General features: G+C 46.2%; 1 protein-coding gene across 3 annotated transcripts; it reads left to right on the top strand.

Annotated features, from left to right (window-relative positions):
• Positions 1-558: 558 nt before the first annotated feature.
• On the top strand, positions 559-26,417 carry ZCWPW1 (zinc finger CW-type and PWWP domain containing 1). 3 transcript variants are annotated; one of them, XR_005556084.1, is made up of 12 exons: positions 559-720; positions 5,674-5,734; positions 8,034-8,257; positions 9,352-9,430; positions 10,688-10,745; positions 15,823-15,956; positions 16,317-16,478; positions 19,479-19,595; positions 20,209-20,329; positions 23,852-23,932; positions 24,713-24,817; positions 25,788-25,903. XR_005556084.1 is itself a non-coding variant. In XM_039337849.1 (12 exons), the coding sequence occupies exons 2-12, from the start codon at positions 5,710-5,712 to the stop codon at positions 25,932-25,934; spliced, it is 1,248 nt and encodes a 415-aa protein (XP_039193783.1). In that variant the 5' UTR covers positions 559-720; positions 5,674-5,709; the 3' UTR covers positions 25,935-26,417. The 3 variants fall into 3 exon arrangements, 2 of the variants coding, with proteins under 2 accessions (XP_039193783.1, XP_039193784.1); XM_039337849.1 differs by having other exon boundaries at positions 23,852-23,927; positions 25,788-26,417; XM_039337850.1 differs by lacking the exon at positions 559-720 and adding an exon at positions 1,274-1,405 and having other exon boundaries at positions 23,852-23,927; positions 25,788-26,417.
• Positions 26,418-27,913: the final 1,496 nt, after the last annotated feature.

Genomic DNA, 27,913 nt, shown 5'->3' with positions numbered 1-27,913 from the left:
AAAGTGTGGGCGAGGGTCCTTGTTTGTTGAGGGCGGGGCTTATCACGTGCCCGTGACAGTGTTACTTCGGTCCAAAGCTTACATTCCTCGTAAGAAAACGTTTACTATTTTTATTAACGATGGAAATAATTAAAGAATAATTCTCAGCGTAGCGTATAAAGGTGGGAGCAGGACCACCTGAGTCTCTTCAGGTTTCTAGTCCTCATTGCAGGCGTTAATTTAAGCCTCCCCAGCGGATTCCCCACGTCTCCTAAAGAGAAACTTGCTTGTTGCCGCGGGGACGGGTATTTGGATCGTAATCCGAGTAAACAGAAGTAAATTCCGTCTTGCATGTAAACAAACAACAGCAGCAAAGGGCTCCCAATATGGGCAGTTGTGGATGGTCACGTGGCGTCGCTTCCCGAAGGGAGAAGGGCCGCAAAGCCTCCTGGTCCTTGTAGTTTCCGAGAGTCCAGGATACACTCTGCACATGTGCGAAGGGCGACGCCCGCCCTCCTGCCTTAGGAAAGCAAATTTAAGCGCGTGCGTGCAATAAATCCACCCCCCCCCGTAGATTTCATATTTTCGGCATCTTTTCTTTGCATGGGCCGGGCACAACATATTGGACTGCAACCCTCATTATCCACAGCTCCCACCGCTCTTGTACAGGCTGGTTTGCGGAAGATAGGGAGTTGTAAGTCGAAAACGCCCACAGCCATCCGCTCTCTCGCTGCTTCCCGGGTATGTTTCGCGTGACTTGCACGCTCTTGCTCGCCTCCAAAGACGCAACCACAATAGAAGACGCTTCCGGGCGCTGAAGTGTTCCTGCAAGCCAGATTTAAAGATTGACTGGCTTGCTGGATGCAAACGCACCCCCTTGCAACGGATTGTGTCAATCCTGGCTACATGCCCCCCACGCCGCCTAACTGCCCTGTGGTGTTCGGATCTTTTGCACCCCTAATTAGGCGCAGAGGCTCAACCTCACGCCCTCCACCAAGCCGTGCAACTGGCTCAGCGGGTGCGTGATTGCAAACGGCAGGCAGCCAACCGCCTTTTCGTAGTGGAAAGCGGTTGCAAAAGGGCGGGATTTCTCCTGAGCCACGGCGCAAAACTCGCAATTGCACCGCGCAAGGCTGCAAGAGCAGTATTGTCCCTGCCGCTCAGCCCGGCTCTTGTGCGCATGCGCGGCGCGCGAGCCTGCGGGTGCAACAAGCGGGTCCCGGAGATTCTATGACTCAGTGCTAGAGAGAGACACGCCCCCTTCGAGGCCAGCGGAGACCCGGATGTGCGGAGCCGCGTGCAGGGGCCGCGCCTGCGCGTTAGGGCAGAAGCGAGCGGGTGCGCGCGCTTCTCGTTCGTTGGTGTTTTACCTCAGTTTACGGGCGCAAAGGAAAAAATTAACTTTTTTTTTAAAAAGAAAACTGAGGTAATGTTGAGCTTTAAAACAAACGAGCGAAGTTTGCCGTTGTGGTACAAATACGACACAAAAGCCCCGGTTCTGTCGAGCCCGCGCTTTTTTTTTACCTCACGAAAAAAATGCTGAGGCGAGAAAAAGCATTGAGGTGCCAGGTTTGCTTTGTCATGGATACCGCAGCATTGAAAATCCACATTAAAATTCCTTCTGTCGCACAGGAGAGCGCTTTAATTCTTAATTTCACAGTCTTTCCTTTGCCGACAAGATGCCAGTAAAAAGCGGCAGAGAAAAGGATGGGAATCCTGAGGCCCTACAGGCACTTTTTTTTACCTCAGAATGAGCCTCCATGTCAAGATTTCTTGGGTTCAGCAGCAAATGTGGCTTTTCCTGGTGGCTGCTTTAAGAGGAGTCCCTCCCTGCCTGTATTTTTATTTATTTCGCTTCTACATGAGCTCTTCTCACCAAAATTTAGTCAGAATTTGAACCAACAGAAAACTAGGAAGTCTCCACCTTTTGTTCCAAACCAAGAAAATGGCTTCTGGTATCATCGTCAAAAAAAATCCATTTGATCCTTTAGTAGCCCCAGGATAAACTCCCTTGATCCCCCTTTTTGTGAGAAGATCCCTCAGAGATCGTATGAGGGGAAACCTATTGGTAGAGATTAGAATGAGCAGGGCAAAATGTTTGCCTTAAAAAAAAACACCTTCAAATGGAATATTTTTCATTTAAACCTAGGACACCAGGTACCTTAAGGTACTAAGGAAGCCACCAAGGTGAACATTCCTGCATGGAGAGCTTGATGTTTGTGTAATTCCACCATTTGCTACCCACACGAATGGTGGCCGCTATCTGGAGTGGCTTTAAAAGGCGATTCATGGAGGACAGGTCTCTTATCATCCCTGAAGACTCAGCCCCATTTTTGGGGTCTCCAGGTTGGAAGCAGATGCCTCCAAGCCTCATTTGTAGAAGAACATCTCCCCCTTGGGAACTGCTTGGAGGCATCTGGCCTAAGATGGTCCTCAGGTGGATGGAAAAGAGTTCATTTTAGCCTCTCACAGTTTGTGTAGTTCATTCCTGTTAAGACAGGATGGTGGCCGTTATCTGGAATGGCTTTAAAGAGGCATTCATGGGGGACAGTTCTATTCTTATCATCTTTGAAGACTCAGGTCTAGCTCCATGCTAGGAACAGATGCCTTCAAGTCCCACTTTCAGGGGATACCTCCATTTGTGGTTTGGGAATTCCTTGGAGGCATCTGCTTGAAGGAAAGGTGCTCATTTACAGAATAACAGAGTTTGAAGGGTCTTCTATTCCTGGGGTCTTCAAACTTGGCCCTTTTAGGAGTTGAAGTCCACAAGACCTAAAAGGGCCAAGTTTGAAGACCCCTGTTTTATTCCAACATCTGCCCAAGCAGACTTCAACTTCACACAGTCTGTGGAGCTCATTCCTACAAGATGTGATGATCACTATTTGGAATAGCTATTGGGGGATTCATGGAGATTGGTCCTATCAGCCTTGAAATGTAAGACTGCTTCCAAGCTGAGAGCAGATGCCTTCCACTTGAAATCCTACTTGGAGGCATCTAGCCTAGAATGGGCCTTGGGCTGATGGGACAGGACTTGCCTTAACACTTCAGCCTATGGGACTCATGCCCTCAAGAGAAGCACTATGGAATGGCTTTAAAGAGGGACCCTTAGAGGACAGATCTACCCTATCAGTCTTAAATACCACTTCCAGGTTGGGAGCAAACCTCACTTTCAGGAGAATCCCAAAAGGAGAGAGGAATGATTGTGAACATTCTGGAAGCATCTGGTGGGCTTCATTGCTGGGAAGAGTGGTTTGGTGTTCTAGAAGAGGTACCCAGCACAAAGGGGGCCATCTTTGACAGCTGTCCTCTTGACTTTCAAGGAGCAGCTGGAAAAGGCAATCCAGAATGGGTCTTAGTTGCAAGGCAAGTCCATTTGCAAGCCTTGGATATAGAAGCTTAAGTCTGTCATGACTTTAATTAAAAAAAAAAAAGGTTTCTGTTCTTTAATTTGAGTCCAGAAACAAACAGGAAGCTAGTCAAGAACTGTTGCTCATAAACCAACATGCAACAACATATTGCAGTAAGGAAGCTAGGATGTTGTTACTTGGAGCCCAAAGAATTGTAGACAAATTAACAGTCGCTAGGAGAGATGGTGCAGGTTCGAATGTTAACTTAGATGTGTGCCCATTTTTCACACATAGCTCAGAAAGTACCATCATAGTCTCCTACCCCTAGATTTCTGCAAAGGATCTATTCTAATCATTGTCCAAGAGGCAAAAAAATCACAATATTTATTGTGAGACCTTCAGGAACATCAGCCGTGGCATTTTTGTAGACCCCCTCAAGGGCTGGGATTTGGGGGCACCACTAGGTCAGTGTGATGCGCTGTGGGTCTCAATCCTTCCCGCCCTGTTTCGTTTAAAATCTGCATGAAACCATCCATCGAGGTCATGCTATGATTTCAGAGAAGGAGTCATCAGTATGCAGATTTTTATTTATTTATCAGATTTATACACTGCCCGTCTCACCTTAGTGACTCTGGGCAGTTTACAATGCAGGTAGTCCTTCTTAGAACAGTTCATTTATTGACCATTCAGAGTTACAACGGCACTGAAAAAAGTGACTTATGACCATTTTTCACAGTTACGACCTTTGCAGCGTTCTCATGTTCCTGTGATCAAAATTCAGATGCTTGGTAACTGTTTCACATTTATGATGGTTGCAGTGTACCTGGGGGGGGGGCACGTGATCCCATTTTGCGACCTTCTGACCAGCAAAGTCAATGGGGAAGCCAGATTCACTTAACAACCGGGTTACTGACTTACCAACTGCAGTGATTGAGGCAAAAACAGGGGCAAGAAAGGTCGTAAAACGGGGCAAAACTCACTTAACAAATGTCTCGTTTAACAACAGAAATTTTGAGGACTATTTGTAAAAATAATACAGTACTATAAAAACCTTAGTTAGAAGAGCAAAGGTAAAAACAGAAAGAAGAACAAGATTAAAATGAAGATGTTAAAAGAGGTGGAGAAAGTGCGTCCATCTCCCCACCCCCCTCAGGTTGCAGGTCACTCGTAGACCCCCAGGCCACTTGGCAGAGCCAGGTCTCTAGAAGGCCAAAGGAGGGGAGGGGGCATCTCACCTCTGGGGCTAAGAAGGCAGAGAAGGCTCTGTTCCTGGCTCCCTACGTGAGTTAAGGAAGGGGAAAGAAAGTTGAAACTTAAGCCTAACAAGAGGAGCAGTTGCTATCCAGGAGACACCCAAGTCTAGGATTATGCCCACTTGAGATGGGGCTATGTTCCCCAGGAAGAGCTGATCTGCAATCTAGGGGTCCTTCTGGGCTCTTAACTCCAAGGATCTAGGATAGCTAACTAGGCCAATCTGACTGTATAACAAATCCTAACCTATGGAGGCATTTTCTTTCAGGGAAATGTTCTAAAAATAGTCCTTTAAAAGATCAGTATAGAAAATTAAACATTACTTTTCATAAACACAGCCGCTGTCTGATGGCTTTTGCTTGGTTGCTGTTGTTTTCTGACTGGATGATCTGGCTACCTTATGGAGCAACAAACCAGGGCACCAACAGATACGGAATTTTCAATACCTTTTTGATGCTGCTATCTCCTTCCTCTCTTGTTTAATTTGTGAATGAGACAGGCTTAAGCTGACCTTAGCTATACTGGTGTTAAAGTATTATTTTTTCCTTATTCTGACATCGCAGAAGGGCAGCCTAAGCGTATAAGATAAGATAAGATAAGATAAGATAAGATAAGATAAGATAAGATAAGATAACCTTTATTGTCATTTTTTTACATTTACATTTTTTTATCTGTTAGGGTTTATGGCCCCTTATCTCCAAGGAAAGTTGGCAGGGCAGTGATGGGAAAAGGGCGGGAGAAGGAGAAAGCCATTCTGCTGACAGGAATGGCTGGATTCAGCTCCTAGCTAGAACAACCTTCTCTTTATTTTTCCAATACGTTTGTCAGTCTGTCCCAGTTCTCTAACGATGCAGATGCAACTTGGAGATGTACCGCCATGTGGTGAAGAGATGGTTTATTAACAGATTTTACTGTGGTCTTATTACATAATTAGATTTAGATATATACAGTAGTGTAGTATTAATAGAGTGAAAGAAAGGGGGGAATCTTGGGGAATTTATGCTAGTGGGATAGCAGGTTCCTCTTTTAAAGGTGGCCTAAATAACACGCACTTTGCTTTTTCTCCCCGTTCCTCCTCTTGTTTTCAATAAAACAGACGTAAAGCAAAACCATTTGGACAGGTTGATGAACAATGACAAGCCAGAGCAAGAAGAACGGTAAGTAATGATCAGTCTGTACTCCGTTCTTGATGTATTAAAGTAGCTACGTCTCCAGGGGTGCTGCAATGTTTTGCATTACTTCTTCCAACACAGGTTTTTGCGTGTTTGCAATTTTTTTTTACTATTTTTACCACTTTTATTAGTTTTAGGGACTGGTGCTCATGCATTATACGTTGCCTGGATGCTCCTGGGACAAGCCTTGTGCGGCTTTCCTCTCCATAGTAGTGCTACTACAGGTTGTCCTTGACTTACAACTGTTCATTTGGTTACAATGGCACTGAAAAAAGTGACCTGTGACTGTTTTTCACACTTACAACCCTTGCAGCATCCTGGTGGTCAAGTGATCAAAATTCAGACGTTTGGCAACTGACTCGTGTTATGACGGCTGCAGTGTCCTGGAGTCATGTGATCCCCTTCTGCGACTTTCCGACAAGCCAAGTCAAATGGGGAAGCCAGATTCACTTAACAACTGTATTACTAACTTTACAGCTGAGGTGATTCACCTTACAACCATGACAAGGTTGTAAAATGGGGCAAAACTCACTTAGCAACTGTCTCGATTAGGAAAGCGAAATTTTGGGCTCCACTGTAGCCGTAAGTCGATTCAAGTCTGGAGGGTTTTGCTTATTCCATTCCTGCTTTGGCAGCATTAGCTGCCATGGTGATGCTTGTTTTCATTACGCCCAGGTCAGTCACCACGATGCAGATTTGTTCCGCCCTTGTTCTCTAAGACTGGTCAACAGCTTCTTCCAAGTGCTCTTCTTCGACTTTCTGTGAGGTCAAAACTGGACTTCTTGGTCACCTGCCCCGGTATCATCATGGCCTTGCAGAACTTATCAGGGTGGAAATTATTCATTGCTGCTTACTGCCTTCTGCAACAGCCCCTGCCCTTGACAGCTGGCTGGGTTGTTTTTACACACAGTGCAGCCCTAGCACTATCTTCTTCCTAATAGCTAGCAGGTGAGGGAGAGCCCTGGGCGGGCTCCTTCCCCCCCTTGCTTGCTGTTTGCTGGAAGACCCACCAACCTCTTTCTTTAACCTGATCCACCATCAGGAAGAAAGCTCAACACTGAATGCCGCCAAATAGGAGCCAGCAAATTCATGCTGGTGCACCTTTCAGCAGGCTCAGTTCAAGAGCCGAATTCCAGCCTCAATTAACTCTCTCAGAAAAAAAAAAGGGAGCCCGAAGAGGCCTGCTGACACCGCTAGTCCTCAACGTACAATCCCAATTCAGCCCCGAATTTCCACAGCTCAGCGAGACATTTGTTACCTGAGTTTTGCCCCATTTTACGACCTTTCTTGCCACAGTGGTTAAGTGAATGACTGCAGTTAAATTAGTAATACAGTTGTTAAGTGAATCTGGCAAAGGGGGGTTCACACGACCCCGGGACACAGCAACGGTTGTAAATACGAGTCAGTTGCCAAGCGTCCAAATTTTGATCCCGTGACCATGGGGGTCATAAGTCACTTTTTTCAGTGCTGTTGTGACTGTGAACAGTCACTAAATCAGTAGTTCTCAACCTTTTTAATGCCGCGACCCCCAACCGGTCGTAAGTCGAGGACTACTCAACTGGTGCAGCACCGTTTGCAGAATGGGACTTTTGGCAGGCTCAGCAGGGCAGAGACAGCCTGGACAATTCCTATTGGCTTTTGAAAGCCAATAGAATTAGACTCTATTCAAGAGAGTCTATTCTATTGGCTTCCAAAAGTCAATAAAATAAAAGGGAGTAGCACAGCTAAGGAAAAGGGGGAAAAAATGGCGGGCTGCGTTGTTTGGCGACCCCCGTGAAATGGTCGTTCGACCCCAAATGGGGTCCCGACCCACAGGTGGAGAACCACTGCACTAAATGAACGGTTGTCAGTTAGGGATTACCTGTATGTATGACCCCTCACCCTATCCAGTGTGTATTCTTGAAGTTAGGGAAAAGAGCTGGTATCTTTCCAATTTCTAGGTAAAAGTCAGAGCCCTGAGCAAAGAATAAAACGTCATGAATTTGTCTTCTTTTTCAAAAACAGAGAGCAAGAGTCGTTCCCAGAGTTTCTACTGAAAATGGAAATTTGTCTCTTACTACGATCTCTGAATGAAATAAAAGGAGGTGTCAGGTTATAGACCAAAATAACAATAACAATATTTTAGCTTGTATAAAGTAATCCCTGGTGGATTGCGCTTTGTGTAAGTTAGGATTGCTGCTTTTTTTCTTTTTGTCTTACTAAGACAAAAACAAAGCAGCAATCCTAACTTACACAGAGTATAATTTATACATTATTAATGAAGATGTGGTTTTTCTCCTTCCAGAATCCAACAAACTGCCCAAAAGAGTCTTTGCTCCTCCCGTAGTGAAGTCCTACAGCACACCCTTTGGAAAAGGTGAATTGGAGCTTCACGGCAAGGCAGAAGATGGAGTTACAGCCAAATCCATAATAAATATGTTACCAGTGCAAAGTAAAAGACAGACAGAGAGGACGGCTAATGTAGAAAAGAAATCTCAGTGCAAGAAGAATTTGGAAATGATTGAGAATGTAGGTGGGACAATGGATTTCGTTTCCTTGAGTGAGATTCCCAAGCCAGAGTTTCAGAACAGGAAAAATTGGAATACTGGAGTTTCATATCACCAGCTTCTCCTTGAAAAATTAGGATGGACAATTAATATTTCAATTTTCTTTTTTCTCTATATTTGCTTTACATATAAGTTCTTAGCTGGAAAATTACAGGACAATTTACAAAGGCAAAACAATATAGAATTACAAAATGTATAAAACCACAGAACAGAACGCCACATAAATGCCTGACCTCTGTTAAAAGATTTTCTCTTTTTGGGGGGCAACCTGTACTGTGATTGTAAATTAGTTACTTTCATCTGTGTGTCTTTGGAGCATCACACCAACGTTTCCTAGATGTTTTATTTTCTTATAGATGAACATTGGGAATTGCAGAGGGTACACTCAATAGAAGCTTTCTCTTTACTGAAGTTAAATCACTTCAAACTACACAATATATTTAGATTTTTTTCCTCTTTTTTGTGTGGAAGGAATGGGATGGAAATTCATCTGTAAAATATTCAATACTTTCTAGATCAAAACCAAAGACGAGTCTGGCATTTTAAAGGACTAGCAAATATATTTAATATAAGTCTAGGATCGTGCAAGCTGAAATCCAAGGCATCTGGAAGGCATGAGTTGGGGAGGCTTGTTTAAAATGTCAAGGCCAAAGATTAGCACTTCTGATTGTGTTGAAAAACTTCAAGGCAAATCCAGAAATTAGAACACACAAAATAAGTGCCTGAGCTGTGTTTTAGATCCAGAGAAGGTTCTCAGCTAAAAAATTAAAAAATAACCTCCATTCTGGTGCTAGCTGGTTTTTATATTTATCATATGCTAAATCAGTGGTTCTCAACCTGTGGGTCGGGAACCATTTCACAGGGGTCACCAAACCATGCTGTCCGCCATTTTTCCCCTTTTCCCTTGCTGTCCTACTCCCTCTTATTGGTGGCCACACCCACTTGGGGGTCACCACAACATGGGGAACTATATTATGGGGTCACGGCATTAGAAAGGTTGAGAATCACTGTGCTAAATGCAGCTACTTTCACCGTTCTCTTTTCATCTTTTCATAGGAAAAGGAGTGTCTCACCGATGCACAATTTGAGGAAATCGTCCAAAGTGTACTTCAAAAGTCTCCCCAAGAATGCATGGGTATGTTGAAACTGGGAGGAGAGAGAGAGAGGGAGGGAGGGAGGGAGAGAGGGAGGGAGGGAGAGAGAGGGAGAAGGAAGGAGAGAGGGAGGGAGAGGGAAGGAGAGAGAGGGAGAGAGAAGGAAGGAGGGAGAGAGGGAGGGAGAGAGGAGAAGAAAGAGAGAGGGAGGGAAAGAGGAGAAGAAAGTGAGAGGGAGGGAAAGGGAGAGGGAGGGAGAGAGGGGAAGGAGGAAGAGAGAGGGAGGGAGAGAGGGAAAGAGAGGGAGGGAGAGAGAGGAAGGGAGAGAGGGAAGGAGGGAGGGAGAGAGGGAGAAGAAAGGAGAGAGGGAGGGAAAGAGAGGGAGAGAGGGAGGGAAAGAGAGGGAGAGAGGGATGCAGAGGGAGAGAGGGAAGGAGGCAGAGAGGGAGGGAGAAGAAAGGAGAAAGAGGGAGGGAGAGAGGGAGGGAGAGAGGGGAAGGAGGAAGAGAGAGAGAGGGAGGGAGGGAGGGAGGGAGGGAGAGAGAGAGGTGCAAAAAGAATTAAAAAGCAACTGCTGTTAATGTAAAGATGAAAACTAAATATCTCTTACGTTCCACTGCATTGGTCAAGACGAGAAGATGCTGATTTTGCCTACTGTAACTTGCCAAGTCCTGTCCAGGCTTCTTTAAATCACGGTGGCTGCCTCTCAGTCACGTGGCAGCTATTTATTTCCTAGTGCAGGTAGTCCTCGACTTAACAACAGTACATTTAGTGACCGAAATTAGAGCGGCACTGGCAAAAGTGACTTCTGACTGTTTTTCACCCTTACTACCATGGCAGTCCACACACGGTCAGCTGATCACATTTCGGCCACTTGGCACTCGCCTCCTATTTTATGACGGTTGCAGAGTCACACAATCCTCTTCTGTGGCCTTCTACCCAGCAAAGTCACTGGGAAAGCCAGGTTCACTTAACAACTTTGTAACTTAACAACTGTAGTGATTTACTGTACAACTGCGGCAAGAAACGTCATAAAATGGGGCAAACCTCATTTAACAACGGAAATTTTGGGCTCAATTGCGGTTGTAAGTGGAGGACTACCCGTACTGTACGGATACGCTTTTTACTAGTGCGGTGCCCAATAACAGCAGCTAAATCAAAACAGTCCCTAAATTTTAATATTAAGCATTAAAAAAAATCAAACAAACTCAGCCTAACGCTTTCTCCCTGCACATATTTTTAATCTTTGGAACGTGGCTCACCGGAGCTTTATGAAGCTGTTCCACTTTCATTCCTAGAAAAATTTCAGAAGAGACGTGTTTCAGCAGAGTCTGCGGAAGGCCAGCCTTCGAGCAGGTGAGTAATACCTGCAACTTGTGTAAGTGAAGTGCAGTTACCCTGGACGGAAGCTCAGCTTCCTGTATCTTCATGCCCATGTGGTTTTCTTGGCAACAAAGCCAAAATTGTTCCACTGCCTTCCTTCTGGGATTTGACTTTCCCTACTGGCCCATCCTACAGGCCCGGGGCTTTCTGGTGCTTTCACATCCAAGTACAGTAAAGAGCCCTTCGTGGCTTTTCAAGATCAGCCAAGGTCGACTCCTTTGCTGCCCTCTGCTGTAGAACTGGTTTTGGAATGTATTATTTTGACTCCAAACAAAACAAAACAAAAAAATCCAGTTCCTTTTTCTTGAAGCACCTCAAGCATTCCGCCTGTGGGAAGAAAGAGACTTCTGGGTTAGAAATAGCTAGCTAGCTAGCTAGCTAGCTAGCTAGCTAGCTAGCTAGCTAGCTAGCTAGCTAGCTAGATAGATAGATAGATAGATAGATAGATAGATAGATAGATAGATAGATAGATAGATAGATATAGTAGAGATCAGATAGATAGATAGATAGATAGATAGATAGATAGATAGATAGATAGATAGATAGATAGATGGATGAATAGATAGACAGATAGATATAGAAGAAGTAGAGATCAGATAGATAGATAGATAGATAGATAGATAGATAGATAGATAGATAGATAGATAGATAGATATAGAAGAAGTAGAAATCAGATAGACAACAGACAGACAGATAGATATGGATACATGGATGGATAGATGGATGAATAAGATAGGTAGGTAGGTAGGTAGGTAGGTAGGTAGGTAGGTAGGTAGATAACCTTTATCATCATTTTTTTTTTTACTGTGGGCACAACGGCACACATCAAAAATGAAATTTAGTTGCCCACTCTCAAAGTAAAACACATACGTGACACACACCTAAAACATACTATATACAACCTACGTGTAGACCCGCAGCCCTACATATACTTAACAAATAAATATTAAATACTGTCCATCTTGAACATATAACGGAAGGAGGAAGCCTGAGAGTTCACAAGGTTAATGCTGTAATGCTATGGATACCCTCAATCCTGTGTTTAACTGCTGCAGACGATAGCAAAGAATTAAAATAGTGTCGTCACACAGGAGAGCAGCAGAACTGCTCTTCATGTCCTATTGCTGGTTAGTAATAATAATAATAATAATAATAATAATAATAATAATAATAATAATAAAGTTGGAAGGGACCTTGGAGGTCATCTAGTCCAACCCCCTGCTCAGGGAGGAAACCCTACACCCTACACCAAAGGGCTGTCCAGTCTCTTCTAAAAAAAAGAGGGAAGCCCCTGGAATGTAGCTGCAAGAGTAAGGAAATAGTAAACGCGGCGTCCTCTGCGCTGAACACTGCAGTACATAACAAAAGGTACTGAATTTCAGATGAATTGGGCAGTCATTGGACTACTAGGGCCTCCTGCCTGGGCAGAGGGTTGGACTACAAGGCCTCCAAGGTCCCTTCCAACTCTTGTTATCCTGTACTAGAAGCTGATAATTTGACCAGGGGCAGAAAACGATCCCCTTTGGCAGAGAGAGGAGAAAAATGGAGGGAAGCAGAAACGAAACCAGGGCAGATCGCTCTTCCACCAAGAGTTCGTCCATCCAGCTTAATAAACCACAGGCCTCCCCAGGCGTTTCGCTCTCGCACCCGCCTCTCTCAACCTGCCGCTGGGTCTTGCTCAAGCCAGGGGGACTTCCCACCAAGTGTTTTCACGGGAGGAATGAAAGAACATGTTTTGTTTTCCCACCCCGTTTGAGCCGCTTGCGAATGCCGTTCGGAAAAGGGCAAAATTTAGAAGGAAGATCTCAGCAGATTTTTTTTTTCACTCATGCTTACAGATGAGGAGAAGCTTCAGCTCTGAGGAAGCACCAACAGCCCCCCCCCCCCGATCTCTAGCCCAAGGGTCTGCTGGCTGAGGAATTCTGGGAGCTGAAGTCCACAAGTCTTAAAGTTGTCGAGGTTGCAGACCCCTGCTCTAGCGCAGTGTTTCTCAACCTGGACAATTTTAAGGCATGTGGACTTCAACTCCCAGAATTCCACAGCCAGCATTGCTGGCTGTGGAATTCTGGGAGTTGAAGTCCACATGCCTTAAAATTGTCCAGGTTGAGAAACACTGCGGGCGGGTCTAGCCCATCACTAGTAACAGAAAAGCAACACAGCAGTTGCAGATGTGAGCGCATCACCTTGTGGCCTCCGGGTGGCGCCCAAGTACACACAACACAGATAGATAACTTGAGCCACTGAGGGTTTGCAGCCTCACAACCAGCCCATCCTGGACAACACAACAGGAAAGCAACTCCAATAACGGGCAGTTGCTGTTTCTTAATTTTGAATGGGAAAATGATAGCCAGAAGGGTGTTCTTAACTTTTGCTCCACATATAATTAATCTCGGGTAACTTTCCTTTCATAAGACAAGATTCAAAACGCTGGTAACCAAGACTGGGGAATATTTCAGTTCAATTCAGAATAGAACTGGAAGAGCCCTTAGGGGGGGTCATCTAGTCCAACCCCCTGCACAGGCAGGAAACCCTATACTATTTCAGACAAATGGCTGCCCAGTCTCTTCTTAAAAACTTCCAGTGTTGGAGCATTCACCGCCTCTGGAGGCAGGTTGTTCCACTGGTTAATTGTTCTCACTGTCAGGAAATTTCTGCCTGGTTCCAGATTACTTCTCTCCTTGATTAGTTTCCATCCGTTGTTTCTTGTCTTGCCCTCTGGTGCTTTGGAAAATAAGTTGACCCCCTCTTCTTTGGGGCAGCCTAGGCCACAAATGGCCTGGGATCCCACAACATGTTGGACTAAGCTAAAATGCAGCTGGATAACTTAAAATATTTTTTTAAACTAGTATTTGCTGAATTCCCCTCTCCTCCAATGGTTAATACTGTTGTGCTGGTTTATTTATTTTGTATGATGTAATAGAACACAGCATGAATGCACAAAAACTCACAAAAAAAGAGCATATAAAATGTGTACCAAAATATAAAACATTGGAGCAATGAACCATTTTAAAAGTACACGACACGAGTGAGGAATAAAATTATGAATAAGATTAAATTATGTGCGAGCAGTTAGTGGGGTGGCTAAACCTAGGACCGGATATCTAGATTGTTTAGTCATTGGGCAGCAGTGCCCTTGAGATGATGTATTTCAGGCACGGATCCAGGGAAGTGTTGTGCTGGTCAAACATCCACAGCAGGTATCATTAAAACTTCCAGATTAAAAGAATAATAAAGAATGTATCACATTATGTTTTAGCATGCAGGAACTCAGCTATTGTCCTAGATTATTGTGTGAACCAGGCCATCAAATTAAACCATAATATAATTATTTACAGTATTTCATATGGCACATTCAGTGACTCCTTCCCTCTTCCATAGACTTTTTTTTTTTTTTTTTTTTTTAAGAAACAAACCTGGCTCCAGAAACATGCATTTCCTTTTTTTCCTCAAGTGGGTAGCCGTTCTTTGGACATGACAGAACCAAGAGCTCACCCCTTCGCTCCAAATGAGGGGAATTTAAGGGAAACCCGTACCGTACGTTCAGAGTAGCTTTTATTGAGAAATGGATTGGCTGCTCTTTCACAGGAAAAATTGAGGACTGGCCCCTTTATGTGTTTGCTTAGTTATTATATCCATTTTTTCTTCTTTCGGATGCCGAGGTTGACCTGCATAGCCCTCTTTTCTCCAGTCACTCTCAGTAATAATGCCACAAGGCAGGCTAAGGCATAGGGATTGACAAAAGTCATCCAGGGAGTCTCCATAGGATGGGTAAAATCGTAATGCACCGTTCAGCCTCTACATCATTTTGCCTCTCCTAGTGACGTGTCCGAATCCTGGCGATTCTCAGGGCGAGGCCTTTCCACGTTTTCCCATCCTGCGCTGCTTCTTTGAGTTTTTTTACGCTCTGGCTGATGTCAGCTTTGAGGGTGTCCAGCCATCACGTTCTTCGAAGGCCCGTTTTCCTTTTATTGCTCTCTCTCTTCCAAGCATAACTGTTTTCTCCAGTAAATTCCCCCTCACGACCTGGGGCAAAGTAAGTGAGACGCAGTTTCGTGATTCTGCCTTCCGGTGACACGTCTGACCGTTATGCGCTCCAGAATGTGCTTGTCAGTCACCTTGTAAGTGCCATAGATCCTAAGATGCTCACTTTCTTTTTTTTTTTGTAAGAGTTTTTATTGGGTTTTTCCCCCCATACATTCAGTAATAATTTTTCAACAAATGTGCTGTCTGAGTTTACATTCGCTAATACATATTTAATTCCTAATCCTTTATTCTTTCCTCTAGCCATCGATAAAATAAGTCCCAAGTTTGATAATATTCCGTTTCTTCTTCTTTTCTTTCAGTCTCATAGTCAGTCATTCCATCTCTGCGCATTCCAGTATTTTTTTAATTATTTCTTCATCTGATGGTATGCCTTCCTTTTTCCAGTATTGCGCAAATATAATTCTTGCCACTGTTGTCACATGCAAAATCAAATATAATAATAATAAAGTTGGATGGGACCTTGGAGGTCATCGAGTCCAACCCCCTGCTCAGGCAGGAAACCCTACACCATTTCGGACAAATGTTTGTACAGTTTCTTCTTAAAAACTTCCAGTGTTGGAGCATTCACCGCTTCTGGAGGCAGGTGGTTCCACTGGTTAATTGTTCTCACTGTCAGGAAGTTTCTCCTTAGTTCTAGGTTGCTTCTTTCTTTGATTGGTTTCCATCTGTTGCTTCTTGTCCTGCCTTTAGGCGCTTTGGAGAATAGCTTAATTCCCTCTTCTTTATGGCAGCCCCTGAGATATTGGAATACTGTTATCCTGTCCCCTCTTGTCCTTCTCTTCGTTAAACTGGACATCCCCAATTCCAGCAACCGTTCCTTATATGTATATAAGCTTTGTTTGCTAGTCTTTTCTGGCATTATACCCAATAAAAAAGATGCTCGCTTTCTATCCCCACAGCAGCCAGTAACATCCAGGTGTGGCTTGTTTTGGTTTTTGCAAGAATAGACGTTTTTCACCCACCTTACTGAGGGGGACTCCACCATGTGCTTGTGTGGTTTTCTCAGGGAGGCATCGGAGGCATTTCTGCCTGCAGAGCGGAACGGCTCGTGGAAGAAAACAGAAGTGGGACGGAGAGGACACCAAATCAAAACGAAGAAGCAAAGCAAATTTGGTGCCGACAAGGGTGAAAAAAAGCTAAGTACGTTTTCTTTTTCATGAAAACACAAAAGCGAACCGCACCGCGTTGCATACTTCTGCCGGCAGGAAAAGGGTTCTGCGTGAGTGTGGCTTTGTTGGCCCAGAGTTTGTTGGCGTGGATGGAAGTCTGGCCAGGGAAAGCAATGCAGGGTGGCCGGGGCCAAATTGATATCGACGTTATTTCCAGGGTTTCAAAACAAGCTGCTAAGGCTCACACCGTTTCCTCTTCCAGTCCAGTGGTGCTGTTGTTGCTCCCACAACACTCCTCTGGTGTTTTTATAGAGAAAACAACCACACACACACACACACACACACACACACATCGTGGGCAAAATACTTGTTTTTCTTTGTCTCCTGGCAGATGAGAAAGCGCCAGCAAACAATGTAGGGTGTAAGGCAAACCGGAAAAGAGAGCCCAAGAAAGCCGCGCAAGGCGGCGACGCCCAAGACGTCATTGACCCAGAGGAAGCGCCGGAGGAGGAGGAGGAGGAAGAGGAGGCGGCCGGAGGAAGTGGCAGCCGCCGTGAGCTGAACTCTGCCTCTCTTCCAGGAGGGCTTCGGGGAGGACGGACAGAGGGGTGCTGAGCAGATGCCACCAGCACCGTCTGGCAGCCAGGCTGGGTTTCTGCTCTGCGCTTTCGTACTTCTGCAAAAGTCCCCTGAGAATGGGGAGGACCCGGGGGTGCCTGCTGCTCAGGCAGATCCATTCAGCGTGCGGTCCCGCAAACCAGCTCACTGAACCACGGTTTCCAGGAGGGCCTGGGTTCAAACTGCTCATTAACAGACCTTGCTTCACCTGACCACTTAGGCCCCTTCCCCTTCCTTAGCATTCCTCTGCTGCTTTCTGCGGGACAGAAGGCTGGTGCCGGGGTGGTTGAGTAGCCTTCCTACCCTCCGTTGCAAACACTGGTATGTTTGGAAAAGGACCAGCCTCCCGTAGAGGGAGCAGTGGGATACACTGGTGGGATTCCTGCACCCTCTGTCAGTGAGTTGGAGGATGGACCCACTGCCCCCGAAGGCGTCCTCTGCGTTTAAGGTTGCCAGTATTGACCGCAGGCTGGCTGGAAGCTGGTTTGGAGGGTCTGGGGAATAAGAACAGGGGCAGCGTAGAAGGGACCCTGGCACGACCACCGCAGGCTTAAAGAAACTAATGCCACGCCAGGAAGGAATGAAGGGAGGAGGGAGGGAGGAGAGGAAGGAAAAGATAGGGAGGGAGGGAGGGAGGGATGGAGAGAAAGAGAGAGAGAGAGAGGAAAGAAGAAGAAAAAGGGAGGGAGAAAGGAAAGAAGAAGAGGGAGGAGAAGAGAGGAAGGAAAGGAGAGAAAGGAAGGGAGGGAGGGAGAGAGGAGGAGAAGGAAAAAATAGAAAGGGAGGGAGGGAGGGAGAGAAAGGAAAGAGGAAGAGGGAGGGAGGGAGGAGAAGAGAAGAGAGGAAGGAAAGGAGAGGGAGGGAGGGAGGGAGACAGAGGAAAGAAGAGAGGAAGGAAAGGAGAGAAAGAGGAAGGGAGGGAGGGAGAGGAAAAGAGGGAGGGAGGAGAAGAGAGGAAGGAAAGGAGAGAAAGAGGAAGGGAGGGATGGAGAGAGGAAAGAGGAAAAGGAGGAAGGAGAAGAGAGGAAGGAAAAGATAGAAAGAGGAAGGGAGGGAGGGAGAGGAAAGAGGAAGAAAAAAGGGAGGGACGAGAGGAAGGAAAGAAGAGAAAGAGGAAGGGGCGGAGGGAAGGAAAGGAGAGGAAGGAAGAACAAAGGAAAGGAAGAAGGAAGACATGAAAGAAGTGGAAGGAGCTAGAGTGAAAGAAGAAGAAGCCCAAGAAGAGAAAGTACAGCTTCTCTTTGAAAAGAGAGAAGACGATTACAGTAATTAATCTCTCCGCAGAAAGAATGAGAGTGGAAAGAAGAGAAAGCTGCCTGGGAAGAGGGAGGAATTATTATCTTGTCACAGAAGGGAGGGGAGTCTGCTGTAATAGGGAGCATAAAAAGGATGCTTCCTAGAACAGAGCCTCTGGCTGAGAAAAAAAATAGATGCATGTAAATAAAGCCACCTGCAGAAGTGAGGAAGAGGAGGAGGGGGCGCACAGCGCTTACAGGGAGGAAGAAGCCTAGAATGGGTTAAGAAGAAAAAGGGCGGGGCAATTTTGATGGAATCTTTTAAAAAGTTTTGACGGGAGGTGAACAACAAAGGTCGTAAAACAGGACAAAACTGACTTAACAAATGTCTCAGTTAACAATGGAAATGTTGGCCTCAGTGGTGGTCGTACGTTGAGGACTACCTGTATTTTGACTGACTGGCCCAACCAACGGCTGCGGAGGGGAAGGGCTGAGGGGAAGGGAAGGCCAAGAAAGTTGTGTGCTTCCTCAGTGTGGTTGCCGGCTCCCTCCCTCCCGCCCTCCCTGCCTCGTCCTTGGGACACCCATCCTGTCAGCTGGGATCCTTTTTTCTCTCTTTTCTTGACGTGCTCAGAGGAAGCCAGGAGACCCACCAATGGCTCCTCTGAGGCAGAAAAGCCTGGCCACAAAGGTGGTGTGTTCTTGGTTGTCTTGCTTTTCCGCTGATTAAAAGACAGGAGGGATGTGTGTGTGTGTGTGTGTGTGTGTGTAGTTGTGAGGAAGGGCCCTTAACACAGTGTGGCGTAGGCTGCTGTCTCTTTGAGGACAAGCTACACAGTCCGTAAAAAAGAATCCCAAAACTATAGGGAGAAAAATACATTAAAATCGGGATATAGGTAGTCCTCAACTTACGACCACCCAAAATTTCTGTTGCTAACCAAGACAGTCATTGTGAGTTTTGCCCCATTTTACGACCTTCCTTGCCACGGTTGTTCGGTGGATCGCTGCGGTTGTTAAATGAGCAAGAAGATTGCTAAGTGCATCCGCTTCCCCCCCACTGAGTTTGCTTGTCACGAGGTCGCAAAAGGGGATCACCGCAACCGTCCTAAATACGAGTCAGCGTTGCCCAGCATCTGAATTTTAGCCATGGGGTTGCAAAAAAATGTGACGCTGCAGCTGTCGCAAGTACTAAGCATCTTGAGTTTTGACCACTGCAGTGGTTGCAAGGGTGAAGTCACTTTTTTCAATGCTGTGGTAACTTCGAATGATCACTTGTAAGTCGAGGACCTCCTGTATTTGGGCAGCTTTACAAAGCTGAGGTTTGCTGGGGCCTTTTTTCCCCTGTTCCTGATATATCAGAGAAGGTCAGGATCAGAAGAGAAAGGGATGGATCATCTAGTCCAGGGGTAGGCCACTTTGGCTCTTTTAGGACGGGTGGACTTCAACTCCCAGAATTCCTGAGCCAGCTGTGGAATTCTGGGAGTTGAAGTCCACCCGTCCTAAAAGAGCCAAGGTGGCCTACCCCTGGTCTGGTGTAACCTCCTGCCCAGTGCAGGAATCTCATTATAGCAACACCCCCCTGACTGGGGCCCTCCAGCCCCAGTTCCAGCCAAGGGAAGCTTTCTTCCTGTGTGGAACAGCTGTCTGGCACTTCCATTCCTTTTCTGACGGCCAGTTTCCTGGTGCTTTTCTGCTCCCAGGCTGCTGTACCGCTTGGATCCAGTGCTCTTACCCCAGCTGTGAGAAGTGGCGGCGACTCAGCAGCGACGTGGACCCCTCAGCCCTGCCGGAGGACTGGTCCTGTAGCCAGAATCCAGGTAGAGGGGAAGCCTCTGAGTGGGGCTGGTGGTCTGGGGGGGGGGGTCTTCCTTTCCTTCGATTAAGTGAAAGCGTTTTCTGCCAAGGGTCTCCCATTCTGGACAAGCAGGAATCAGTGGAACGACTCGCCTCCAGAAGTTGCGTGTGCCCCAATGCTGGAGGTTTTTAAGGAGAGACTGGGCAGCCATTTGTCCGGGGTGGTACTATAGAGTCTCCTGCTTGAGCAGGGGGGCTGGACTAGAAGACCTCTGAGGTCCCTTCCAACTCTGTTGCTCTGTTAACTCCAGAGTGAAAGGGGAAAGTCCGTACATTCGCACAAATTGAGCTTCTTTTTGGTGGCAACAGTCAGCTGACCTTTTAAAGCTAATCATGGCTGGACTTGATTAAAACTGGGGTGGGAGACCACAAGGAAACCCCAGGGCTATAGGTCCCGACGAGGAAATCGGGAAGAAAAACAGGACAGGAAGAGGTCCACCTGGCTGCGTACATCCTTCCTTCCTGTCTTGCTGCCAGTAAAACTGCACCGATGTGTCCCTGTAGGAGCTGAGCTCAGCATAAGGGAGTCCTTTGACCAGGCTTAATTTCAGTGGCACATTTGTTTTCTCTTCTCAGATCTTCAGCACAACAGCTGCAGTGTTCCCGAGGAGGACTGGTCGGGCTCCGAAAACGAAGTGGTCTATGCCATTTATTTCCCAGGGTCCATCGTGTGGGCCAAGCAATATGGATACCCCTGGTAGGCCAAAAGAACCAGACTGAAACAACCCCAACTTAGTGTGGCATGCTGAACACCGTTATTTAGACCAGTGGTTCTCCACCTGTGGGTCAGGACCCCATTTGGGGTCGAATGACCATTTCACGGGGGTCGCCAAACAATGCAGTCCGCCATTTTTTCCCCCCTTTTCCTTGGCTGTGCTACTCCCTTTGATTCTATTGGCTTTTGAAAGCCAATAGAATAGACTCTCTTGAATAGAGTCTCATTCTATTGGCTTTCCAAAGCCAACAGGAATTGTCCAGGCTGTCTCTGCCCTGCTGAGCCCGCCAAAAGTCCCATTCTGCAAACGGTGCTGCACAGTTGAGTAGTCCTCGACTTACGACCGGTTGAGTAGTCCTTGACTTACGACCGGTTGGGGGTCACGGCATTAAAAAGGTTGAGAACCACTGATTTAGATTAAATAACAGGATACAGAGTTGAAGGGACCCTGGAGGTCATCTAGCCCAACCCCCTGCTTAGGCAGGAAACCCTATTCCATTTCAGACAAATGGCTGTCCAGTCTCATCTTAAAAACTTCCAGTGTTGGAGCCTTCACCGCTTCTGGAGGCAAGGAGTTCCACTGGTTAATTGTCCTCACCGTCAGGAAATTTCTCCTTAGTTCCAGGTTGCTTCTCTCCTTGATTAGTTTCAATCTGTTGCTTCTTGTCCTGCCTTCGGGTGCTTTGGAGAATAATTTGACCCCCTCTTCTTTGTGGCAGCCCCTCAAATATTGGAAGACTGGTATCCTGTCCCCCCTAGTCCTTTTTGTTAAACTAGACCAGGGGTTCTCAACCTTGGCAACTTTAAGACTTGTGGACTTCAACTCCCAGAATTCCTCAGCCAGCTTTGCTGGCTGAGGAATTCTGGGAGTTGAAGTCCACAAGTCTTAAAGTTGCCAAGGTTGAGAACCCCTGAACTAGACACACCCAATTCCTAAATGCAGGAGAAGTAATTCCAAAGGCCAAATCCCGAAAGAAAGGATGTATACAGCAAGGTGGACTTTTATAAATGAACGCAACAGGGGTGTCATGTGTACCTCTTGGTCATGTGAGGGTACAAACGCTGCGTTCAGAAGGGCTCCCCTGTTTCCATATTATGGGGGGACCCGGTTAGACAGAGCACAGAAGGACCCTGCTGCAGCTTGTCCCAAGGCACACCCGGGCTGGGTTTCTTCAAGGCATTCTACTTTAATTGTGTCACTGCTGCCTCAGTCACACAACTCACCATTCACACTCCAAGCCACCCTCTTCGTGCTCTTGTTCAAACATCTTGGTGCGTGGGTGTTTCTATGACAAACATTTCAAGGGAATTGTGGTTTCTCCACCGTGCTGAATGCAGCCTCTCACAGTGTGTGTTCTACAGATGGGGATCCCGCCCGGAAAAAGCCTTATGTGAGCAACGGAGGTTTATTTTGGCCTGGTCCAATTGACTGGGGGTTGTGAAATTGACCAGGATCTCTTGACAAAATGGGGTTGTGGAATTGACTACTAGGGAATAGGCAAAGCACCAAGGCGCTGTCAGGACAGGATGGGAAAATGCCTCTTGGATTAGTGAGGAGAAAGAATTCAATTCTTTTTTTTTTTTAAAAAAAAAAAAAGACCGTATCAAATCTACAGGCATGGAGAAGTTTGAAAGATTTATATAGTAGTAGTAGTAAAGTTGGAAGGGACCTTGGAGGTCATCTAGTCCAACCCCCTGCTCGGGCAGGAAACCCTACACCATTTCAGACAAATGGCTGTCCAGTCTCTTCTTAAAAACTTCCAGTGTTGGAGCATTTACTGCTTCTGGAGGCAGGTGTTCCACTGGTCAATTGTTCTCACTGTCAGGAAGTTTCTCCTTAGTTCTAGGTTGCTTCTCTCCTTGATTAGTTTCCACCCGTTGCTTCTTGTCCTGCCTTCAGGTGCTTTGGAGAATAGCTTGACTCCCTCTTCTCTGGGGCAGCCCCTGAGATATTGGAATACTGCTATCATGTCCCTCCTTGTCCTTCTCTTCGTTAAACTAGACATACCCAATTCTCGCCCAACATACCCAAGTTATGGCCCTAATCTGAGGAATTTTTGCCCTTTTGAAATCAGCAGCAACTGGGACCTGCCACCTTTGGCTTTTTTCATCCCTGTTTTTTTCTCTCACCTTTGGATGGCCTGTGTGCACCACAAAAAGCGACCGAGGGACGAAACTGTGGTTTGCAGAAATGTTTTTTTCAGAGTCTTTTGTGACTCTACGGCAGCCCTTGTGCAACACATATGACCGGCTCTCTGGATTTAATTCGTTTTCTGGCTCCGTGTGCAAGATCAAACTTAACAAACAGGCTGGATTTGCACAACAGACGGGGCAGCCACAACAGAAACAAACGTAACCAAGGGGAACACTAAGCTGTGCGTGTCGGAGAGATGCGTCTGCCGCCTGTTTGATCGGACCCAGTCAAGTGTTTTGTATAAACACAGCCTGCATTTGACATTCTCTCTCTCTCTCTCTCACCGCTTTTAAAAAGTGGATGAAATGACTCCAGGCTTGTTCTTCTTCATCCTTACAGCAGTCCTCGACTTACGACCACAACTGAGCCCCAATTTCTGTGGCAAAGTGAGAGAGTTGTTAAGTGAATTTTGTCCCATTTTACAACTTTTCTTGCCACGACTGCTGAGTGAATCACTGCAGTAACAATTAAGTTAGTAACACCGTTGTTAAGTGAATCTGGCTTCCCTGTTTATGTAACCCTGGGACAGTGCGACCGTCACAAGTATGGGTCAGTTGCCAAGCATCTGAGTTTTTTTTTTAAAATATATTTTATTGGTTTTTTTTTTAATTTTAAAAAAGAGTACTTTAGACACACCGTGGTGTTTGGGTAAACAAACAATTCAAGGTGAAAAACATACATAAACAGCTCAACTTAATACATTCACTATCATCTCTCTATTTCTTACAAATAACATAATAGATTTAATATATTCCATTTCTAGCTTAAATTTCTGTTACTACTCCACCTGTTTTAAAGCTTTATCAATTTAAAATTAACATAATCAAATATTGTTTTACATCAACAAATTATCTCTACCACGTATATTAAAGTTTTTAATCTCTCTCAAGCATCTGAATTTTGATCGCAGGACCGTGGGGAGGTTGCAACAGTTGTAGGTGTAAAAATGGCTGCAGGTCACTTTTTTCAGGGCACTGCAACATCAAGCGGTCACTAAACAAACTGTTGTCAGTTGAGGACTGCCTGCAGTTAGCTTTGCTATGCACAGTGCAGTTGTGTGTCTGGTGCAGAAGCCAGAGTTGTGTTCTCTTTTGCCCTCTCCTCCAAGAAGGGAGTCACGTTCAAGAGGCAAGTTATTAATTAATGTGAAATTTTCACATCAGGATTTCAAGATTTCTCAGATACAGAAGAGAATAAAGGAAGAACCACCTTTCTTCATTAGAAGAATGAATTTAATTAATTAACTAAAACTTGACCAGGGATCCTCGTAGCTCAATGTTCTCCGCTCCTCTTCCTGCCTCTGTTTTTAGGTGGCCGGGGATCATAGAAGCTGACCCTGACATTGAAGAGTACTTCCTGTTTTCTTCCCAGGCAGACTCACTTCCTGTTAAGTATGGTGTCTATTTGCCATGTTTTTGTGTACCTATGTACCCCACCCATGATAATCAGACCTCGCAAGAGAGGCGTTCAGGATAGTGGGAACTCCTCGAAAAAGGGGATGCCGGAAGCCCAGCTGCAAACAGGATGAATTTAAAAAATGGAAGACAGACAGAGGCCAGTAAAATTGCCCCAAAAGCAAACAGAGGAGGGGGTGCCAGACAACTGCCCCTCTTCTCCAAAAGATGGGAAGGAGTTGCAAAGAACAACCCCCCGCCGCCATTGGGGACAGGCAAGCAGTGTCTGAGCAGTTGATCTGGGGCAGGGCTAGGCCACCTTGGCCCTTTTATGACTGGTGGACTTCAACTCCCAGAATTCCTGAGGCAGCCATGCTGAGGGGAAAGGGAGAGGTTTCCAAGCTGAGCCAGGCTGGCTCAGGAATTCTGGGAGTTGAAGTCCATGAGTCATGAAGGGGGCCATAGTTCCCTTATGCTGGCTCAGGAATCCTGGGAGTTGAAGTCCACAAGTCATGAAGGGGGCCATAGTTTCCCCCATGCTGGCTCAGGAATTCTGGGAGTTGAAGTCCACCTGTCATAAAAGAGCCAAGGTTGCTTACCCTGATCTGGGGAATGAGGCTTGCTAGCTAAGACAGGCCTTTCCAGGGCTTTTCCTATGGTTTTCCTTGCAAAGGTCATCGTATCTTTTCTCCAGTCGAGGAACCCCCTCGTGCTTCGCTTCTGCTCCAGGCGGCTTCTCCTCAAACTGGCCACTGACCTTCTCTCTTTCTGGCTTAGTCCAAGTACCACGTGACCTTCTTCGGCCACCCCGTGACCCGTGCTTGGATCTCTGCCTCCCAACTGAAGAACTACGGTGAAGCAGCCGGAGAAGGAAGCGTCTTGGTAAGAGAAGGACCTTTGCTTGAGGGTTTCTTTGCAAAGTGGGCCACAACATCCAAGGCTTTTGTCCTGTGTATGTGTGTGTGAGAGAGAGAGAGAGAGAAAGGCATCACCACCCACGTGCCGAAGTGATAGAGTTTTTTCTCTGCTTTCCTTGTGTGTCCCTCAATGAGCCTCCCGTTTCCAGATGATTCAGGACACAGATCTATAGCAGGTTGCAAAGAATTGGTGGGGTGTGTGTGTGTGTGTGTGTGTGTGTGTGAGAGAGAGAGAGAGAGAGAGACACACACACGTGTGTGTGTGTGTGTGTGTGTGTCTCCAAACTTAGCAACTGTAAAACTTGTGGACTGCATGGCTGGCTGAGGAATTCTGGGAGTCGGAGCCCACAGGCCTCAGAGTTGCCGACTTTGGAGACCCCTGCTCTAAACAAATTGTTTTGATGAAGGTACAGGGGGTCCTCGACTTACGACAGGTCATTTCGTGACTTCAAAGGCTTATAAATTAAGGGCTGCCTGTATGAATGGGCACCCACTCCTCCACCCACCCATTCTTCTCTCCAGACTGTTCTTTTTTCACAATGGCCACAAAATTCCACGCTTTCTCCCTAGGGGGGAAAAACCTGCCCACCCCTAAGGCAAAGTCAAGTTTTTCCCAGCCGTGTGAAAAAGGGGCCGGCAAAGAGGAGGAAGGCCAAGCTGGCTTCTGTTCCCATTCTTCTCTCTCTCTCCACTCCAAGCTCTTTCCTTCCAGACAGCCTCATTTCCAGGGCTGAGAAACAACAAGGGACGGAAGGGAAGACTTAAGGAAGGATGAAGGCTTAGCATCCTCCCCTAGTAACCCTTTCAGGACAAGACAGAGCTGTTCTTTGGATTGGCCGATGCAGCCTTCTTCTGGAAGAAGCTGCATGGTGAGTCGTCCCCCCCCCCCCCCCCGGCCAGTCACAGCTCTGATTTTAAGCCTCTGTTCCATCCAGGCCAAGATCAGGAATAAAAGTGAGAAGAAGGACCTCAGATTGGCTCTGGAAATGGCGAAAGAAGCAGAACGGATAAGCATTCAGGTGGGCCCTGGATTCTGGTCACAAAGGTTGTGGGTCGCCGTAGCCTTTTTTTTCCTGGAATAACCGTCATCATATATCCTCACACTTTTGTTCAGCATCTAGACCAGGAGTCTGCAAATCTGGCCACTTTGTGGCCTTCAATTCCCTTTAATTGGGGGGATTCTAGGAGTGGAAGCCCACGAGGCATAAAAGAGCCAAGGTTGCCTACCCCTGTCCTAACTTCTGCTCATTCGGGCTTCGTCTTCGGTGCCGTTTGTTAAAACCATCCATTTCTGCTTCATTCATTATTGCCTTGGTGGCTGTACTGCTGGAGTGTAGGCCCAAGCTCCCTTTGCAACATTTTATTCATTTATTTATATTTCCTATTTCTAAACTCTGCATTGAATTGAGGAGGTGCAGCAGTAAAACGTGCTGCTGTGGAAACTGCCTCGTTTCAAACAAACACAGACCTATTTTTTCCTTTTCTTATCAGAAATCAGTATAAGGCAGGCAGCCTTGCAAGGCAAGCTGCTAATATTTTAAATAGGAAGGTGATTAACGCTTCTGTTTCACCTGACACGGGGAGGGGGGGCAGGGCTATCATTTTCCTCAGGGTTTGGATGATGAGATGATGATGATGATGATGATACAAAAGCAGCTTTACTTGGAACAGTTACACCCTGCAAGGATACCTTGGACACCATCAAACCATTACAGCTGCCCGTCTCAAGTCCTTGGGAAGGACTCGCTGGGCAGACAAAAACGCCAACTCGGTCAAAATAATATATTAAATTTATAAGCCATCTGACTTGCGGTGACCTGGCTTTCTCTCCCACAAATTTTATATCCCAACTTTATTAACTTTATTAAGTAACTCCGAGTGGCGAACATCGCTAATAGGCGTTTCTGCCACAAGAAAAGAATGTAAATGTTTAGTATTTTAAAATAAAACTTATTTGTTCCTCTTACTTCAGCTCAGTCGGGTTCAGCCAATGGGGGAATGATGGGTGGATTCAAAAGCAGATAAGGGGTCTTGAGGGGAGGGGTCCTGCTTCAGCTAGCTGGACCCAGGACAGTTTTTCAGCCTCTGTGACTGCGCAGAGACCCTTCAGTCAAGGTGCTTTGTCTGAAACAGTATAGGGTTTCCTGCCTGAGCAGGGGGTTGGACTAGAGGACCTCCAAGGTCCCTTTCAACGTTGTTGTTATTATTATTATTATTATGGATCATCGCATAGTCAGCCAAATGTTCAGACTGGATTTGGCATTTTTGTCTACCTATCAAGTCCTTCCCAAGGACCTGGGATAGGCAGATGTGGATGTTTGATGGTATTACAGATCTCATTGCAGGATGGAAGCAGTTCCTATTATTATTATTATTATTATTATTCATTGATTGGCATCCTTCAGTCTCGTGCTCTGGAAAGAGGACCTAAGGCAGCATCTGGTGTGGCTAAAAAGGCCAATTCGAGAATGACACTCCCTTCCACACTGAGGGCAGATACAATCTGTCCCCTGTCCAGCCCCCCAGATTTTGCTGGTTCCGGGACTGCCTCTTTGCCTCAGCCTGCCGCACAAGTGTCTCTTCGAATTGGAGAAGGCCATGCTGCGGTCTTTTAGCCTCCAGGCTGAATAATAATAATAATAATAATAATAATAATAATAATAATAATAATAATAATAATAATAATAATCCCCCAGTGAGGCACTACCTTGACGTGGTTGTGGGGCTTGTGTACTCTGAGGAAGATGAGAGCTATGCCAGAGGTTCAACCATACTGGACAGGTCTCATCAGAGGAGTCAGACAAAGAGTGTCTCTCCCATAAAAAATATGGTGAGACGTAAATTGCAGAATGCCATACCGGCTTGGACGTCGCCCGGGTTAACAAGGTCCGCGCTAGATATTGGAGTTCCTGGATATCTGGTGAAAAATGGGTTACAGGACTCAGGACTGTTGGCTGAGCAACCAGGGCCAGCAGCTGCAGAACTACTGGAAAGAAAAGGTGTTTACCCGTCGCAGATACACAGTGATGGAAAACAAAGAAATAATGATCTGTTACTACAG

This window comes from Crotalus tigris, unplaced genomic scaffold (genome assembly GCF_016545835.1).
Source record: "Crotalus tigris isolate CLP2741 ecotype Arizona unplaced genomic scaffold, ASM1654583v1 scf7180000017690.20705106771:4171800, whole genome shotgun sequence".
Taxonomy (NCBI): domain Eukaryota; kingdom Metazoa; phylum Chordata; class Lepidosauria; order Squamata; family Viperidae; genus Crotalus; species Crotalus tigris.
This window is presented reverse-complemented; position numbering and strand designations above follow the sequence as displayed.

What these genes read in the sequence shown, in the direction of transcription:
- ZCWPW1 (XM_039337849.1), top strand. Translation starts at nt 5,710, where the DNA reads ATGACAAGCCAGAGCAAGAAGAACG. An exon ending in CAAGGGTGAAAAAAAGCTAA is followed by an intron (nt 15,957 to 16,316) that starts GTACGTTTTCTT and finishes GTCTCCTGGCAG; the next exon opens with ATGAGAAAGCGCCAGCAAAC. An exon ending in AAGCAATATGGATACCCCTG is followed by an intron (nt 20,330 to 23,851) that starts GTAGGCCAAAAG and finishes CTCTGTTTTTAG; the next exon opens with GTGGCCGGGGATCATAGAAG.